This window comes from Lottia gigantea, assembly GCF_000327385.1.
Source record: "Lottia gigantea unplaced genomic scaffold LOTGIsca_45, whole genome shotgun sequence".
NCBI classification, from domain to species: Eukaryota; Metazoa; Mollusca; class Gastropoda; family Lottiidae; genus Lottia; species Lottia gigantea.
Window position 1 is genome coordinate 467,896 of NW_008709577.1, and position 18,780 is coordinate 486,675.

The 18,780-nt window shown below is 31.5% G+C and overlaps 1 protein-coding gene across 1 annotated transcript; it reads left to right on the forward strand.

Annotated features, from left to right (window-relative positions):
- Window positions 1–270: 270 nt before the first annotated feature.
- On the forward strand, window positions 271–18,773 carry LOTGIDRAFT_218121 (hypothetical protein; the record flags this gene model as incomplete). Its single annotated transcript, XM_009060912.1, has 10 exons — window positions 271–349; window positions 790–861; window positions 1,041–1,160; window positions 1,551–1,636; window positions 1,876–2,016; window positions 2,406–2,487; window positions 2,887–3,122; window positions 16,905–17,012; window positions 17,555–17,707; window positions 18,404–18,773. The coding sequence occupies 10 exons, from the start codon at window positions 271–273 to the stop codon at window positions 18,689–18,691; spliced, it is 1,365 nt and encodes a 454-aa protein (XP_009059160.1). The 3' UTR covers window positions 18,692–18,773.
- Window positions 18,774–18,780: the final 7 nt, after the last annotated feature.

Here is an 18,780-nt window from a genome sequence, read left to right on the forward strand (position 1 = left end):
TTGAGTCTTTGGGTTCAGCTTCACCTTCTGTAAATACTGATGATACAGAAACAGTAAAACCTCCTCCTAAAACCTTTTATTCTCCCAACTTCCAACAGTCTGTAAGTTATATTTTCTTATCTTTATCAAATCACTATAGAGATCATTACAAGCACCATAGTATGATTTTCAGTTATTCAATGAACCAGCTGAAATGCCCTGATGAAGCTGATAATTAAGTTGTATTTCTGTAAAAACAAATGTGATAATTATGTGATTTAAATCTTACACATGGTTTTACAGCTGAGCTCCAGGGCAAGAGAAAGAAAAGTTCCAGCATCAAGAATAAGTCGTCTTGTTAGTTATGGAGGTAATTTAGGTTATGTTTCTATTACATGTATTGTTATTTGTTGTTGAGGTGAAATGAGAATTTAACTCATAGAAAGCACGGGCCTAGGTCCAAAGCAAGGACTATTCATTTACAATGCGGAAATTTTTTTTGGTGGTAGGCCTACCGACTTGTCCGGTGCTATAATAAAGAAAAACCTGCTTTGTATAAATGTTCCTTTACCCACTTGGCCTATATGAAAAATAAAAAGGGGTCTTAAAAGTCGGTATGATGGGGAACACAGTAGAGGCTGAATTAGTTGGCAAACCCCCGCCCTCCTCCTCCTCCCACTTGTTTTCCCTTGTTGTGCACTTCAATGACATTTTCTAACTGTATATGGTCTGAGGGTTTGTTCATAATTAAAATATTTATTGATAATTTGCTGTTAATAATAAATGATACAATTCTTGAACTAATTTCAGGATTAGCAGCCGGTCTAGGTGCTGGAGCTATCTCAGAAATTACAAAGAGATCTTTAGGCTTAAAGGAAAGAGGTAAGAAAATCAACATAAATGGTTTGGAAATTTTTTGATTTTAGGCTAGCTAAGTTGTCAAGAGGCATCAGGTATTTTGGATTAGTGAAATTATCACTAATTTAAAATTATCTTTAATCTCGAGTTGACTTTTCAAAGAAGCTTTTTGTATTGTCTATTGACTTTGCTTTCAGTAAAAGGTACAGCCATCTTAGATTCATCACCATTTCTAACAGAAGCTAATGCTGAAAGAATTGTGAATACATTGTGTAGAGTAAGGGGTGCAGCATTGAAATTGGGTCAAATGTTAAGTATTCAAGGTAAGGAGATGGTTTTTCTGTAATTCACATACAGATAAAGTAATAACAATCTCTGTTTTCTTTCTTAAACATTCTCTTATTGTACACCCCTAGTATGCATAATTACTTCATGACATCAGCAATATGCTGATATCATAATTATCTTCATAATGTCTTGATATTGTTAAGATAGGAGAATGTTAGTAATGTCAAGTTTTGATGTCTATGCTTGTCATTATATTGTGATATACTGAACTCTTTAGGTTGCTCATCACAATGAAACTGAGTGAGCTCTCCATTGTTTTTTCGCCTCCATTGGTACCTGAATTTAACAAACTTCTCATAATTGGAATTGTTGGAAATCAGTATGACTATTAACAACATTGAAAAAGTTTTTATTTTTCTCTTTAGATAATTCCTTGATAAATCCCCAGCTACAAAGAATATTTGAAAGAGTTAGACAAAGTGCTGATTTCATGCCTGCAAAACAAATGATTGTAAGTCATATACACCCTATGTTTTGTATATTTGACATCAATGGATATAAAATAGCATAATCAGTATCATAGAACAATCATGCTTATTTGATATATTGAATTAGTATAAAATTTATATAATTTTGGGCTCAGACATAAGCTCTATCAGAACAATTGGAGGATTGCTTAAGTTAGAGGCAAACATCAAAAAAAATGAGTTGAAATTATGATGATTTATTGTAAAACTTTATATTTTATAGAAAGTATTAAATCAAGAACTAGGATACAACTGGAGAGAAAAATTACAATCATTTGATGAAAAACCATTTGCAGCAGCTTCTATTGGTCAGGTACATAAAGGCATTTTACATGATGGTAGAGAAATAGCAATAAAAATTCAGGTAGATTTATTGGAGTTATCTCCCTTCTCTTTACAATTGTTAACCTAAAATCTCATATTTCACGGACTTAATTTTGGTAATTCTAATTTGAGGAAAAAATGGATTTGATTTCATCATATTTCTTAGTTATATATGACATAATATAATAGAATAATAGTTACACCCTTACTTCATTAGGACCAATTTTTTGTAAATCAAATCATGAGATGACAATGCTGCAGGAAAACTAGTAGTTATGTGTGCTTCCATATTGTTTAAGTCCTTATGTTAAAGGCTCTGATTGGTTGTATCCGTTGGCCTATAATCCAATCAAATGCAAACCTGTAATAAAAGAAAAATTCAAGGTATGGTTATTGACATGAATAACCTGACTTTGCTATCCACTTCAGTATCCTGGTGTAGCTCAGAGTATTGATAGTGATATTAATAATTTGATGGCCGTGTTGAATGTTTGGAAGATTCTCCCAGAAGGTAAAACTTGTTATATTATTATTTGACATTTATTTGTAACTTCCCAAGAATATGATAAGTAAGGAAATTAATAAGAAAGTTGTCTCATTTCTCAGCTTGTACTAATTGTTTTGACTGTACAGAAGCCCTGAAATTCGTGGCAATAGTGACAGCAGTAATATTGTACAGTCTAAAGGGACAAAACAAAGAATGGAAGGTTGTATAGAGAGATGCAATTTTTACATGAAATTTGATGGATTTTTGTAGCTTTTAGATGTTTCTACACTTTACACTGCAATAGTCACAGTACGTTGTTGACAGTTTTTTGTTAGTCAGTTCAACTAACTGTTTCTATGTTTATTATCTGTATATCTGAAGCTATGTATCTATTTTAACAGTGGAAATATTTGATTATTGTAGCTATGTATGTAGATAATGTAATGAAAGTAGCTAAAAGAGAACTAGCCTGGGAAGTAGACTATATCAGAGAATCAGAATGTGGTAAAAAATTCAAGGAATATTTAAAAGATGATCCTATGTTATATGTACCAGACGTTATAGATGAATTATCAACTAAACAAATATTAACAACAGAATTTATACATGGTATACCTTTAGATCAATGTGTTAATCTAGATCAACGACAACGTAATATGGTAAGTATTAACTTCCATTTGTTAGATATCTGTTTATGTGCATACAATAAAAAATGTGGAAACATATTGCAGTCAACATTGTTATCAAATTTTGATGACGTTTTGTACTGACAACCTTGAAATGCATCTGATTGTTGACACTTTCTTACTGGTCTTGAATGATAAAACATAAAATTAGACTTAATGGATTTCTGTGTTTAGCATCTGCAATGTGAAGAAATCTGTCCAATGAAATTTTTCACCCGATAACATTATGATTTACGTAGTGAAACAAACAAAACATGAAACGCAACATCTAGATCTGTATGTTGATTAGATATGTTTTCATACTTCTGTTATACACTTCAAATCATAACTGACTTGACAATAAGATGTATTTAGATTGTATGATAATAAGTGAAATTTGAAAAAAATGACTGAACTCTTTGTATATCTGTTACTTTTCATTAATATATTTTAAACAGATGATATATTGCGAATTCAAATGAGTCATTGATTCACCAGAAATAAATACTTTCTTCTTTAATAGTTAAAGTACATATATATATATATATATATAAAGTAGACTACATTTCTACACCTACAAACTAAATATAAGTTAATATGAACACCACTTGATATATGCCCACATCTCCCAGAAGACAAATATTATTAACGTCCGTGTCTGTCTATTCATCCACTTCCTCTTAAACACTTCCTGTTAGAGTTAACAATTATTAACCAAATTTGGTATGTGTATTTATAATCATTAAAAGTTCTAATTTGAGTTTCCTTTTATATGCCCATATGAAATGGGAGGGCGTATATTGTTGTCACCTATGTCAGTCCGTCGGCACAATTCTTGATGGATTTTGCTGAAACTTAGTGTGAGTGTTAGTTATTAACCAAAGATTAACCTTTTCGAAAATCATTAAAATGTTTAGAATGAGTTATTGCCCATGTTCCTGAAAACGCATTCAATTTTTAGCTCGTCAACACTCAACACAATGACAGATTTTTACAAAACTATTATTCAGTATCGCCCCAAAAAGTTAAAAAGAAGTGTAAGACTGAAGGTTGAATATTTCATACTGGTAATTATTACTGTACTGCTAAATATTTTTATTCAAAATCAAGCTGCCAGTAGGCGTATATTACCTTGCCTGGCAAGCTATCTTTATTTCAACCTATGCTTCTTTAGTTTTCTATTTCTATATAATATATGTATGAGCAAAAAAGTTCAGGTGGAAAGTTTATCAGTTAGTTTACCCATCTTTTGTTTAATATTCAAATGGCTACAGCTCTTAGTATTCGATCAAGTTTTATACGCCCACATCTCTCTATATGGACGTATATTGTTGGCACCCCTGTCCGTCCGTCGGTCCGTCCGTCCGTCAACATTTGCTTGTAAACGCTCTAAAAACTAGAGTTTTTGATGGAATCAAATGAAATTTGAACGGTTTCGGTTTGTGTAGACATATTCTTAAATCCAAGATCAAGTTCGAATTTGAGCTATTTTCGACCGTAAGAAGCAGAGTTATTGCCCTTGCCCCAAAATCTTTAATATTTACCATCCGCATGCCGCTTTGGGCGTGGTCCACTATCTTAATAAAACTGGGTATAAAGGTATAAGATCAAGAAATGAAAAAACTTTTGGTGTATGTGGATGCTAACTCTACCAATTGTATAGTTAATCGGGATGGAATGGGTTTTTATATTACTCTTGTATCCACATATATATAAAACCTGACTGAAAACATCAGAGTTGTCTTACAACCTAGAACTATCATATTGTCTAATTAGGTTTCTATCATTACCAGCTTGTACTTGTCTTTTATCACTACTATGATTAATATTTTAACACGAGGTTCAACTGGTACAAATATTTGTTAAACATTTTCTTTTCTTTTCATTTGTCAATATGTCTTTGTCTGAAATAAGGGTTAAGAGTCAAGCTATTTGTATATGGTTCAAAACATGGGAAGTTTACTTTAACTTTTAGGATGAGAGTTCAGAAATAGTTATACACAAATACATATAAACAAAACTGTAGACCAGTGTCAAATAATAGAATTATCTTTCAAAAATAACTAGCATATAACAGTTGCAAAGAACAGAGAAGTATCTTCTGTTAATATAGAACAAAATACAGAAGAGATCGGAAGCATCTTCATTGAGGCATCATTTAGGTCTGTCATAAATATGTATGAGTTGAAGGCATCAGTAAATTCAGAAACTGAAAATTGACGCTTTTATACAACTATTGTAATTGCTTGAGAAAATAAAGTTGTTAAATAACCACTGTAAAAAAATTGTAATAGAGGCAACATAATGATTGAAATTACTGTGTATAATGGTAGTTTATATCTACTTCATTGTAGTTTTTATTGTACAATTTCATTCTCATCGTAATGTGATACTGACACACATAGTTTAAAATGTTTCTTTCTCTCTATCTCTTAAAAAAAACTTTCATCTGATTGTCCCAATGATTGATAAGGAAATGGAAATTGAAGATAAAAGAAAGCTGTTAATTATTACTTAAATGCCAAATGTACACTTTTCTCTGACTTGAATTAATGTAATATTCACAACCTTGTCTATAACATTGTTTTGTGTGGATAACATCATAGACAGCATTTGACATTTGTAAAGTTTCATTTCCTGTAAAAGCTCATCAAATTGACAATAATAGTTCATATTAGGCTATTTTGAGTTAAAACCCACTAAGATTTTTTGAGTATTTTTTTTGTTATCATTACACTTAATGAGTGTTTTGTGAAAGTCTAGTATCTAAGATGTGTTTGTTATTGCTTCATGCTTCCTTCAAGACTGAGTCAAGTTATCTTTATTAATCAGTTCTTCTAACAATCTTTAATTAAAGATAAAAGGGAGATGAATCAGACATTGGATTTTATTCAAATTGATTATTTGCAGGGCATTCGTAAGCGAACGACCTGCTTTGTTTTCGTATTGATTTTTTTTTTTTTTTTTTTTTTTCGTCTACGGCAGGCCGGTTTTCTCGGCAACGTCAACAGGTACGGGAAAACGGACTTCATGGCGTTTTGTAACCTGTGGCTAATCACAGTTTAAATGTAAAACGAAAATTTTCTGAGCAACATTATGCAAAATTGCAACGGAAAATGGACTCTAGAGGGCGTGTTTATCAACCGATTTTGATCGGGTTTTCTGCATCGTATTTCTTGTAACAAAGGACAAATGATAGCAGTTGAAAATTTTCGATTTTCGAAAATTCGTTGCATACCTTTTTTTGCCGAAATTAAGCGAAAAATACTATTTCGGTTGTTGTCGGACGGTTTGACTTGAAACTTACGTGGTGTAGACCGCCAGCATAGAGACGTAAAAGTACACATTCAAATTTTTTTGATCACTTCCGGTTTCGATGTTAGTACTTCCGGTGGTATCACTTCCGGTGGAATTGAGTTATGTCAAAAATAACATATGCATTATATTACCAGCCTTAATACAAATTTATTAAACTAAAAAAATCCGCACCGGAAGTAACATGTTGGCCGCCATTTTGGTTTGCCTCATTTTGCAGAAATTGCTATTCAGAGGCCATTTTTCATCCGATTTGCATAACATTTGTGTCAAACGATACGTTTAATGTCTGTCTACAATCCTTAGGCAGCATAATTTTGATTTTCGGTTTTGCCTTTTTTGTACGACCGGATTGTTTTTTTCAAAGTTTGAAGGCGTATATCTCATGACCTTGACCTTTGATGACCTTCATATTTACTGTGATGATAATTTGTGACCTTGTCTATCTGATGACCTTTTGACCTTTGGGGTCAGATACCTATTTCCGATATTACAGGGGTCTAAATATGGACCATTTTGAGCCTTTAAAGTGTTCTATCTCGGTCCCTAATAGAGATATGGCAATAATTCTTTCGATTTTGTAATGTAGAGATTCTCAGCTTTCCATAGATATATAACATGCATACCTTACATGCAAATTCAAAACTCCATTCACTTAACATGGGGCTATTATTAGATAAATCGGCTAATTAGATTAACCTGGCTGTCAACCCCAATAGAAATCAAATTTTAAGTTGTTTTAAAGATACCCTGCTTTTTATATTTCTTAAAAATTATCTTTGTGCAGTTATGGTATGAAATTAAGCTCACGGCAGCATATTGAAGGTATACCTCCACTTAATTTACCAACTTTCTCATTTCTTATCCGATTTTCATCAAACTTGGTATGTATGTGTATAATTAAATTCTAAATTTGATGGAATTATCGAATTTGAGTAGTGCGCATGCGCATTGCCAACTTTCTTATTTACTATCCGATTTTCATCAAACTTGGTATGTATGTGTATAAACAAATTCTAAATTTGATGGAATTATCGAATTTGCTTAGTGCGCATGCGCATTGCCAACTTTCGTATTTACTATCCGATTTTCATCAAACTTGGTATGTATATGTATAATTAGATTCTAAATTTGATGGAATTACCGAATTTGCGTAGTGCGCATGCGCATTGCCAACTTTCTTATTTACTATCCGATTTTCATCAAACTTGGTATGTATGTGTATAATCAAATTCTAAATTTGATGGAATTATCGAATTTGCAGTGTGCGCATGCGCATTGCCAACTTTCTTATTTACTATCCGATTTTCATCAAACTTGGTATGTATGTGTATAATCAAATTCTAAATTTGATGGAATTATCGAATTTGAGTAGTGCGCATGCGCATTGCCAACTTTCTTATTTCTTATCCGATTTTCACCAAACTTGGTATGTATGTGTATAAACAAATTCTAAATTTGATGGAATTATCGAATTTGCGAAGTGCGCATGCGCATTGCCAATTGTCTTATTTATTATCCGATTTTCATCAAACTTGGTATTTATGTGTATAAACAAATTCTAAATTTGATGGAATTATCAAATTTGCGTAGTGCGCATGCGCATTGCAAACTTTCTTATTTATTATCCGATTTTCATCAAACTTGGTATTTATGTGTATAAACAAATTCTAAATTTGATGGAATTATCAAATTTGCGTAGTGCGCATGCGCATTGCAAACTTTCTTATTTATTATCCGATTTTCATCAAACTTGGTATTTATGTGTATAAACAAATTCTAAATTTGATGGAATTATCAAATTTGCGTAGTGCGCATGCGCATTGCAAACTTTCTTATTTATTATCCGATTTTTATCAAACTTGGTATTATGTGTATAATCAAATTCTAAATTTGATGGAATTATCGAATTTTTGTTGAGCGCATGCACATTACACTTTCTTATTTCTTATCCGGATTTCATCAAACTTATTCTTTATTCATTGACAAATATTCTTTTATTCCTAGTAAATATACTTTAAACTCCAGGCACTTTTGGATATTTGCATTTAGAGATGCAGAAAGGTATTTACATAAAGTAATTGCAAAAGACCATCTTCGTATGTACCTGAATGTCGTAACCCGCCCTGCATCAGTACTGTTATTAGAACAGTTCTAGTTGCAGGGCGTTCTTTGAACGCCCTGCTTTGTTTTCGTTCTGGCTATTTTTTTTTTTTTTTTTTTTTTTCTTCACTCCGGGAGCTCAGTTCTCGGAAACAGCTACAGGTATCGAAAAACGGATTTCGCCACACTTTCTAACTCGTGGCTAACTGCATACTGAATGTAAAACGAAAATTTTCTGAGCAACATGAAGCGACGTTAGCAACAAACAGAAAGTGGGCTCTAGTGGGCGTAATTATCGACCGATTTTGCTCGGGTTTCCTTTATTCTACTTCTTATAACAATGGACACATGATGGCAGTTGAAAAAAATTTAATTTTCGCAAATTAGTTCGATACTTTTTTTTGTCGAAATTAATCGAAATATGCTATTTCGGTTGGTATTTGTCGGACAGATTTGAAACTTATATAGTGTAAACAGCCAGCATGGGGGAATTAAAAAAACGCATTCAAAATTTTTGCATCACTTCCAGTTTCGAAGTTAGTACTTCCGGTGACGTCACTTCCATTGGAATTGAGTTATGCCCAAACTAACATATGCATGATATTAGTGTCATTAATACAAACCTATTAAACTAAAAAAATACTTACCGGAAGTAATAATTCGGCCACCATTTTGGTTTGCCTCATTTTGCGAAAATTCCTATTCAGAAGCCATTTTTTAACCGATTTGTGTCATTTTTGTGTCAAACGATACTATGAATATTTGTCTAAAATTCGTGGGAAGCAAAATTTTGATTTTCGGTTTTGCCTTTTTTATACGAACGGATGTTTTTTTTCAAAGTTTGAAGTCGTATATCTTGTGACCTTCATATTAACTGTGATGATAATTTGTGACCTTGTCTATCTGATGACCTTTTGACCTTTGGGGTCAGACAACTCTTTCCCATTCTATAGGGGTCTAAATATGGACCATTTTGAGCCTTTAAAGTGCTATATCTCGGTTCCTAATAGAGATATGGCAATAATTCTTTCGATTTTGTAATGTAGAGATTCTGAGCTTTCCATAGATATATAACATGCATACCTTAAATGAAAATTCAAAACCCCATTCACTTAACATGGGACTATTATTAGATAAATCGGCTAATTAGATTAACCTGGCTGTCAACCCCAATAGAAATCAAATTTTAAGTTGTTTTAAAGACACCTTTCCTTTTACATTCCTTTAATATGTTTTGAGTCTTGTTGCGGTATATTAATAATGGAAGCACATTAAAGGGATACCTCCACTTAATTTACCAACTTTCTTATTTCTTATCCGATTTTCATCAAACTTGGTATGTATGTGTATAATCAAATTCTAGATTTCATGGAATAATCGAATTTGCTTAGTGCGCGTGCGCATTGCCAACTTTCTTATTTACTATCCGATTTTCATCAAACTTGGTATGTATGTGTATAAACAAATTCTAAATTTGATAGAAATATCGAATTTGCGTAGTGCGCATGCGCATTGCCAACTTTCTTATTTACTATCCGATTTTCATCAAACTTGGTATGTATGTGTATAATCAAATTCTAAATTTGATGGAATTATCGAATTTGAGTAGTGCGCATGCGCATTACCAACTTTCTTATTTCTTATCCGATTTTCACCAAACTTGGTATGTATGTGTATAAACAAATTCTAAATTTGATGGAATTATCGAATTTGCGAAGTGCGCATGCGCATTGCCAACTGTCTTATTTATTATCCGATTTTCATCAAACTTGGTATTTATGTGTACAAACAAATTCTAAATTTGATGGAATTATCGAATTTGCGTAGTGCACATGCGCATTGCAAACTTTCTTATTTATTATCCGATTTTCATCAAACTTGGTATGTATGTGTATAATCAAACTCTAAATTTAATGGAATTTTCGAATTTTTGTTGAGCGCATGCACATTACCAACTTTCTTATTTCTTATCCGGATTTCATCAAACTTATTCTTTATTAGTTGACAAATATTCTTTTATTCCTAGTAAATATACTTTAAACTTCAGGCACTTTTGGATATTTGCATTTAGAGATGCAGAAAGGTATTTACATAAAGTAATTGCAATAGACCATCTTCGTATGTACCTGAATGTCGTAACCCGCCCTGCATCAGTACTGTTATTAGAACAGTTCTAGTTATAATTTGGTTTACGTTTCCAACTAGTTTTAAGTTATAGATCTGAAGATTAACCACACAGTAGTTTGTTCTGCTCTGGATTAGGGCAATAGATGTTGCATCACAAGAATGGAGAGTACAAGCTAGGGAATTTAATCAGGAAAGCAGCATAAGGCTACTTCTTTCAATTTCCAGTTGTTGAAGGAACTTTACCATGCATATTTTGTGTAATACAGGATGCCAGATTTAATCAAATTGCTCAATATGAAAACTATCAGTTCCAACACTTTCCACTCCAGTCTGTATTGGTAAGACATATCATTTATGACCAACATCCCTCATGGGGATAATCAGGCTGGAAGATCTTATCAAATCTCAGACTTTGAGGCCAAACTAGGATAAAAAGTAAACTCAACATTCATTCCTCCAATAAAGGTGTGTTGTTGGAAGATTCCTGAGAACTTCAATGTCAAGAATTTTGAAGAGAAATCTTTAATGTTCTCAAATGAATTCCAGATGATTTTTTCTTGTTTGTTTAACTCTGATTATACAGCGAGACCTTAAATAATTCTGTTCAATGTCATAAAAGTTATAAATCTATTACCTCCTATTCAAACACAAAATTATTCTTATTGTCTAAATAGAAAAGAAAAAATATGTGTCTGAGAAAGGAAAGATAATTGAGATTTTATAACTTCAAGACATTGAAATGTTGCCTGTCCTTTTTGAGATAAGGAAGTAGTGTCTGTAAAATTTTCCTAGATCCATATTATATACACCTTTCATTGTAATACTGGCTGCTATATTTTATTTCAAGAGAAAAAAAATGACAATGGCCTATTTGCACCAATATAAAAGACATTCTGATATCAATCTGTATGTTATCAACTATACAGCTATAAATGTTTTATTGAAGAAAACCTGGCTCATCCATATATTTCAAAAAATTTTATACTTATAATTGCACTTCATAAAATCAACTGTTTGTTGGGGTTTTGAATCTGCTGGAAATATATGCAAATATCTTTGCTGGACTAAAAAAACTATTTTAATACATGCACTAAATTAAAGTAGTTGATGAATCTTTACTTATGAAATTGGTTGGAGGAGCTGACATTCGGATGGGTTGAATAGTTAAGTCAGTTTAGTTTGACCGTCTGAACGCATCTAACTAACATTAAGCTGCATATGTCATGTGTGCACTTGCACATTCCTCCAAACCTGTTCCTGCCATTATTGTTATTTTTCTCTTAATGCGCATGTGTAAAGGTTTATGACCTCTGAACTTCCCTATAACTTCCACCATAATGCTTAACCTTTATACCTGTCAAAGACTTAAAGAACACTTCATAGTCCAGCTGCCTTAACTGTAGTTCTCTGAACACAGTATTATATCATGCAATTTGAGATAATGCATTAAACCTAATGTTGAAAAGATTTGACAAGTGCCTCAAATGAATTATCGAAACATTAAAGCATATTAATTTTAATTTGCATGTCTTGTGATACATGATTACCCATAAATAGAGGGTGGAGAATTGTCCATTTTTTTGTGTGGGGATGGGGGTGGGGAAATGTGATCATTGTTGAGATATTATTATATAGATATATAATAAGCTTCATATTTCATATACAATAGTAGTTTTAATGTGTCATATTACATTTTTAACTCTTTGATTCAGGATAAACAAACAATTAATTTATTACAAAATTCCAGTGGGAATCACTTCATGCTAAATAAATATTGTGCTTTAGGATATTTTTGATAGTTGCATGGAAAAGTTATCTGTACTGTATAGTTTGTAGCCAATCAGATTGTTGTAGGAAGTTGAGTGGTGTATATAGATAGTGTGTTAACAACTTCAGTACAAAGTGGTTAGAGTCAATCTTGTATCCAGCCTTTCTATTCTTCATTCTAATGGAATTCTAAGGAATGAGTGTCACCAGAGATATTTATCTGGAAGATTTATTACTTAATTAAGATTTCCTGTGTGTTTTTGAAGAAAAAAGCACTTAAGAAAAAATGTGCAAGTTATAAATCGTTTAATAATTAGATTTTGGATTTCCATTGTAAATTTTCAGGTTTGGTACAAAAACTTACAAATCTGCCATTTCACTTAAGTTAACTTTGGAAAAGACTACTTTATCTAGAATGGAAATTTCCCAAGCAGTATTCTGGCACAATGTCAGTGATAACATGTCAGCTATTATTGGAACTAATGTGACAAATTCTTCAGATTTACTCTTATTTCATAAAGTAGTGGCCACGTTGAATGTTTTATTTATACCGTTTATATTAGGTGGTAATATATTAGTACTTATGGCAGTTTCTAGTTTTGACAATCTACAAACTGTCACTAATTTATTTGTAGTAAGTTTAGCAGTTGCAGATCTCTTAGTTGGTGCCATTACCATTCCTATGTATGTTGTCTTTTATTTTGAGCCTGGAAATATTATCAGGAATAAGTTTGCCTGTTTAGTTCGATATGCCTTTGTGATACTGTCATGTGGTGCCTCCTTATTAAATCTGTTATTTATATCAATAGACAGGTATATAGCAGTGGTGTATTGTTTACGTTATAATAGTTTGGTGACACCATTTCGTGTCAAGGTAGCTATAATGATACTGTGGATTTATATTACCATCACAAGTTTATTACCAATATTTGGTTGGAATTTATGGCAGGACGATTCTGTCTGTGATTTCTATAAAATATTACCTCCGGCTTATGTTGTATTTGCTGCCCTTCTATTATTAGGAGTTTGTTTACTCTTGGCAACCTTACTTTATATCAGAATTTTTATTGAGGCAAAGAGACAACATCGGAAAATATTAGAAACCGCTGTCAATAGATCTCCAGAATATAAGCAGAAAATGGATAGAGATTTGAAATCTTCTAAAGTAATGGCGATAGTGTTGTTGATGTTTGTAATATTTTGGTTACCATACATGTTAATAGCACCATTTAGATTGATGTCTTTATCTAACTATCAACTAGATATCATTAAAAACTTCTCTCTATGTCTTAGTTTCAGTAACTCTATGGTCAATCCTATTATTTATGCTTTACTGAGACAGGAGTTTCGTCAGGCTTTTAAAAAAGTGTTATACATGAAACTTGTTCAAATAAGACGTTTTTCTCATACAAATGTTATAAATATAGAGAATCTGACTGTATCTAGTAGTATAAAAAGTTTATCAACTGCTAATATACGACGATTGACCACATCTTCAAGATCAAGTTTAAAAGTGGCACCTTCTCAAAGTCAAATAGAAAAAATATCCATACAAACTGTACCATCAATTGGTTCTATTGAGGAGAGCAATACATCACCTGTACGTTTTCACTGATTTGAATATTAGAAGACAAGAAAAATATTTGTGACTTCCACTTAATAATATTGATGTTCCTTACATGGTTTTGATTGTAGTTACTGGATGGTTACATGTACCATATCATTACTAAAGGTCTTGTATTAAAGTGTTTTAACAGTTCATGACCACATTTATTCTAATGTAAAAACAGTTTTTATTATTACTATTCATTAAAGACTACTGAGGTGATAATACATAAATGTTGTGTTTCTATCATATTTTATTATTTTTCCATTTCATCATGTTCTGTATTTGTACTTTGGTTAAAAAAAAAAAAGACTGCTTAATTGGTACCATCTCAGTGATGGAATACTGTTAAAGTGATACTTCCTAAATTATACCATGGTACCATCTCAGTGATGGAATGCTGTTAAAGTGATACTTCCTAAATTATACCATGGTACCATCTCAATGAAATTGCAAGAAAAACTCCCACTTGACAGTAATAAAGTGGTACCGTCTATAATCACTACTGCCTAAATGGTACCATCTCTGTGTTCCCGTCATTTTGATACTGTGGGAAGAAACCTGGGTAATAGGGTCAATCTCAGTGATACTGTCATGGGATAGTGTCATAGGTAATACTGTTGTGAATGATACTGCCTAATTGGTATCACTTCATTACGTTCAATGTGATATTGTGGATGGGTTACTGTTCAAGTGATAATGTTTAAATGCTGTTGCTGGATAGGAATTATCTCAGTGGTACTATCAATCTATTAAGGGAAAGTGTCAAAATAAGATTGTCAAGTTGATACTGTCAAAGTGATACTTTTTAAATGATGCTGCCTAATTAATACCATCTCTGTGATAATGTCTTAAGGATACTGTGAGAGTGATACAGTCTTTGGAATACCGTCAAAGTGATACTGTCTTTGAGATGCTGTCAAAAGATACTGTTGTAAATGATACTCTGATATTGTTGTAAAAATTCCAGTAAGATGTTACAGTTTTATCTGTTTTGTTTCAAGATTATAGGAAGTGAGAAAAGAAAGGTAAATACACACAATTACAGTAAGCAGATTGATGATAAACAAATGTTTTGTTAATAGATAATTGTGATGCATTGCATAATATCTTAAATAATGATTTCAAAATCTTTTTAATTGGATGGTTGATTATTTCAAGATGCTTTATTTCCTTTCCTTTGCCAAAGAATCTTTATTAGTGTCTTTCATGCACGTGCGAATTCTTTCAATTGTTTGACTTATTTTATTTTGTATATTTTGTAGTTTCCAAAGATCATTTTTTTTTTAAATTTCTGTATACTTGATTTTTTTATTGAACAAAAAAAAAATGAACTCTTATTCATCAAATAAACAATTCTGTATTGATCAGTGCTTTAATTAAACAATTCCAAACACAATTTAAAGTCAAAGAGCTCATATAAACCAAATTTTTAGAATTGCAATTTCTAGGTTATGCATATTCTTTTTGGTACGTAAAGATATTTGCATCTGTGTTCTGTTAAGGTACATAGATAAAATTATAATGTAAATATAAACTTATCTATATCATAAATATTTCCTTTAATAAATTATACATTATATTAGGTAATACGTTTATAATTGGATTATTTATAAACTAAATATTTAGCTGACATACATCAAAACATTAAAATATTACCTACATTGATTATTTTTCTGAAATGTTGGTCAGAAACCAGCTATTTCAACATTTTCTCATTTTCCTGTTTGTTGAAACTTGCATCCTTTTGTCATTACCCTATCTTATATCTTCCCAACATATTTTATAATGTATAATATATATATATATATATATATCATATTGAAATTAGTAACAATTGGATGATTTGTTTCACATATTAAACCACTACAGACTTTGTTATCATCTGGCAAGCTATCTTCAGTATATCAAGGGCGGTCACCAATCTGTGTCAAATCATACCAAAAATCTAATTTGTGCAAGATATTGTTGATTTAACACACAAAATTTAATAAAATTATGACATAAAATGTCACCTTAAAATGTCGCGTTAACAAGACAACAAATATTGATGCGTCAAGGGCTCATTAATATAAATGATCACACCAAATTTAATTAAAATCAGATAAAAACTATTGTCTCTATCGTATTCATAAGTCAATTGTGGACCGACAGACGGACGAACAGTGCTAAGACAATACACAACCACATTATAGCCTAAGCTAAGGAAGATGCAGTGGGTCTAAAGGTTTAAGAAAGTGTTCAATAAAATAGAAGATACACAAACCATTTCACAAAGTTTTTTACTGGTCTCATAGACGTCTGTTTTTATTCAATATTACTCATATTCATATATAGTTCATTTTAAGTCTGACTTAATACCATACTGATCATATTCATGACACATCAAAAAGGAAACTATAAGGGAAGCCAAGAGTAGTGCATTGATTGAAGTTATTGTTCATAAAACAAATTGTGTTACACAATGTACAAAATATGAGGCAATATGAAACAAATTCAATATCAAAATAATATTGCTTCCTCCACCTATAGGACATTTGTTGTTCAATTATATACAAGTGATTCCTTGATCATATTTTGTAGTGGCCTGACATCATTCCTAATTTTATCTTTATTCTAGTCCAACAACCATGATCTGACACTATACATACTAAATATAAATATATTAACCTGACACCAACACTTAATATAAATATATCTTGACCTGACACCATTATTAAATATAATTACATTTTATTTCTTAATTACAAACTTTAAATATATCTTGATATTTGACTAACTTCACTGCTAAACATATAACACTATCTTGAAATGAGTCTGGCACCTTTCTAAATAATATTTTTTTTCTTATTTTGCAGATTGGTGAATCAATATTAAGATTATGTTTATTAGAATTATTTGAGTTTAGATTTATGCAGACTGATCCTAACTGGTCCAATTTCTTTTATAATGAGCAAACTGAAAAGGTGAGTATGATAATTCAATATGTATATATTGGTTTTATTATGAATATTAAATTAACAATACCTGTATTTCCTTTTTGGAGAGTGTTAGATTTTATATTTAAAGTCAAGTGATGAATTGCATTGGAATCTCCCTTTGTAATTCAGTCTACTCTGTGATAAGTCTTGAGGATTGAATTAATCTTATGAATAATTCAAGGTCTGATAATACTAGTCATATTGTCTGTATTTTTACATTGGTTTGGATTAGACTGTTTGATAAAGTTTCTAATGTCAGACTACTTCAGATCCATTATACTTTTAATTATTATGTACAATTACATTAGGTTTATTTTTCTGTCAACTGTTTTTGATTGGTTTCTTTCAGTTCCTATTTTAATGCTAGAACTGTTCAGGCCTTGATAAATCTCCATAAAGATTAAAATACATTTTGTGCAGAACACCTACTGACAGTGTACTAATGCTAGACCAACCAATACTATCTAAAGATAACTGACAGGAACTGAAGAATTTTCTTGTGATAATAATTTGTAATTCCATTTCAGTTGATATTGTTAGATTTTGGTGCTACAAGAGAGTTTGATAAAGTATTTGTAGATAGATATATCAGAGTTATTAAGGCAGCAGCTATTGGTGATAGAGAAAAAATATTATCATGGTCTCAGAAACTTGGTTTTTTAACTGGTTATGAAACAAAGGTTTGTATGTTATATTTACTCTTATCTCAAATCATATATTATTCAAAGTGCTGACTGAAGAGAAAATATATGAAATAGGAATTACAGTCTGTCATGCATGGGAATTATATTAAACATAATAAGTAAATATTAAACATTTGATTTCATAATTCTCTTTGTTATAATTTTTGAAGATTCTGATTTTTTTTATGATGCATTTTGACAATAATGTAAAGTTGCTTAAGTGCCAAACCCTTTTTGGCAAATTTAAGGGAATATTCTTGACTTACAAGCAACAAAGTACAGATGAAAGGGCAGCAGGTACCGTACATTTCCGAATATAATGCGCAAGTGTGTATAATGCGCATACCAACATGGCATTGAAGGTGGATCCTCAACATCGATTCGCAGTATTTTCGAAGGGAAAAAAAACTCAAAATTTATTTCACTGTGTATAGTGTGCACCCCTTCTGTAAGGGGTCCATTTTGGGGTAAAAAGCAAGCATTATATTCAGAAATATACGGTATTACAAGTACTTGGTTTAATATTTGTTTCCTGTGCATCTCTAATAATTTAGTTACCCTCATTTAGACACAATTCTATCTTTAAAAGAGGTTTTATTAATCATAAACATAGACATAGAGGTCTTGATTGAGCTAAAAAATTTAATACTGACAAATCATGTTCATTAATTGATTTTCAAATTATTTTGAAAGGTAATGGAAGAAGCTCATATTGATGCAGTAATGATACTTGGTGAAGCTTTTTCTAAAAATGAAGAATTTGACTTCAGCACACAAAGTACAACTAATAGAATACAGAATATTATACCAATCATGTTAAAACATAGACTCTCTCCTCCACCTGAGGAAACCTATTCCTTACATAGAAAGATGTCAGGATCATTTTTATTATGTGCTAAATTAGGTTCTAAAGTCAAGTGTAAAACTCTGTTCGATAACGTATGGGACCAGTACCAATTTGATGATGATGGTGAGTTATGATAAAGGTGTATTAGTAGATCTTTGTGCTTCACCATGTGACTGGAACAGGGTTCAACTTTGAAGATCTAGTGATAAACTCACTAATCTGT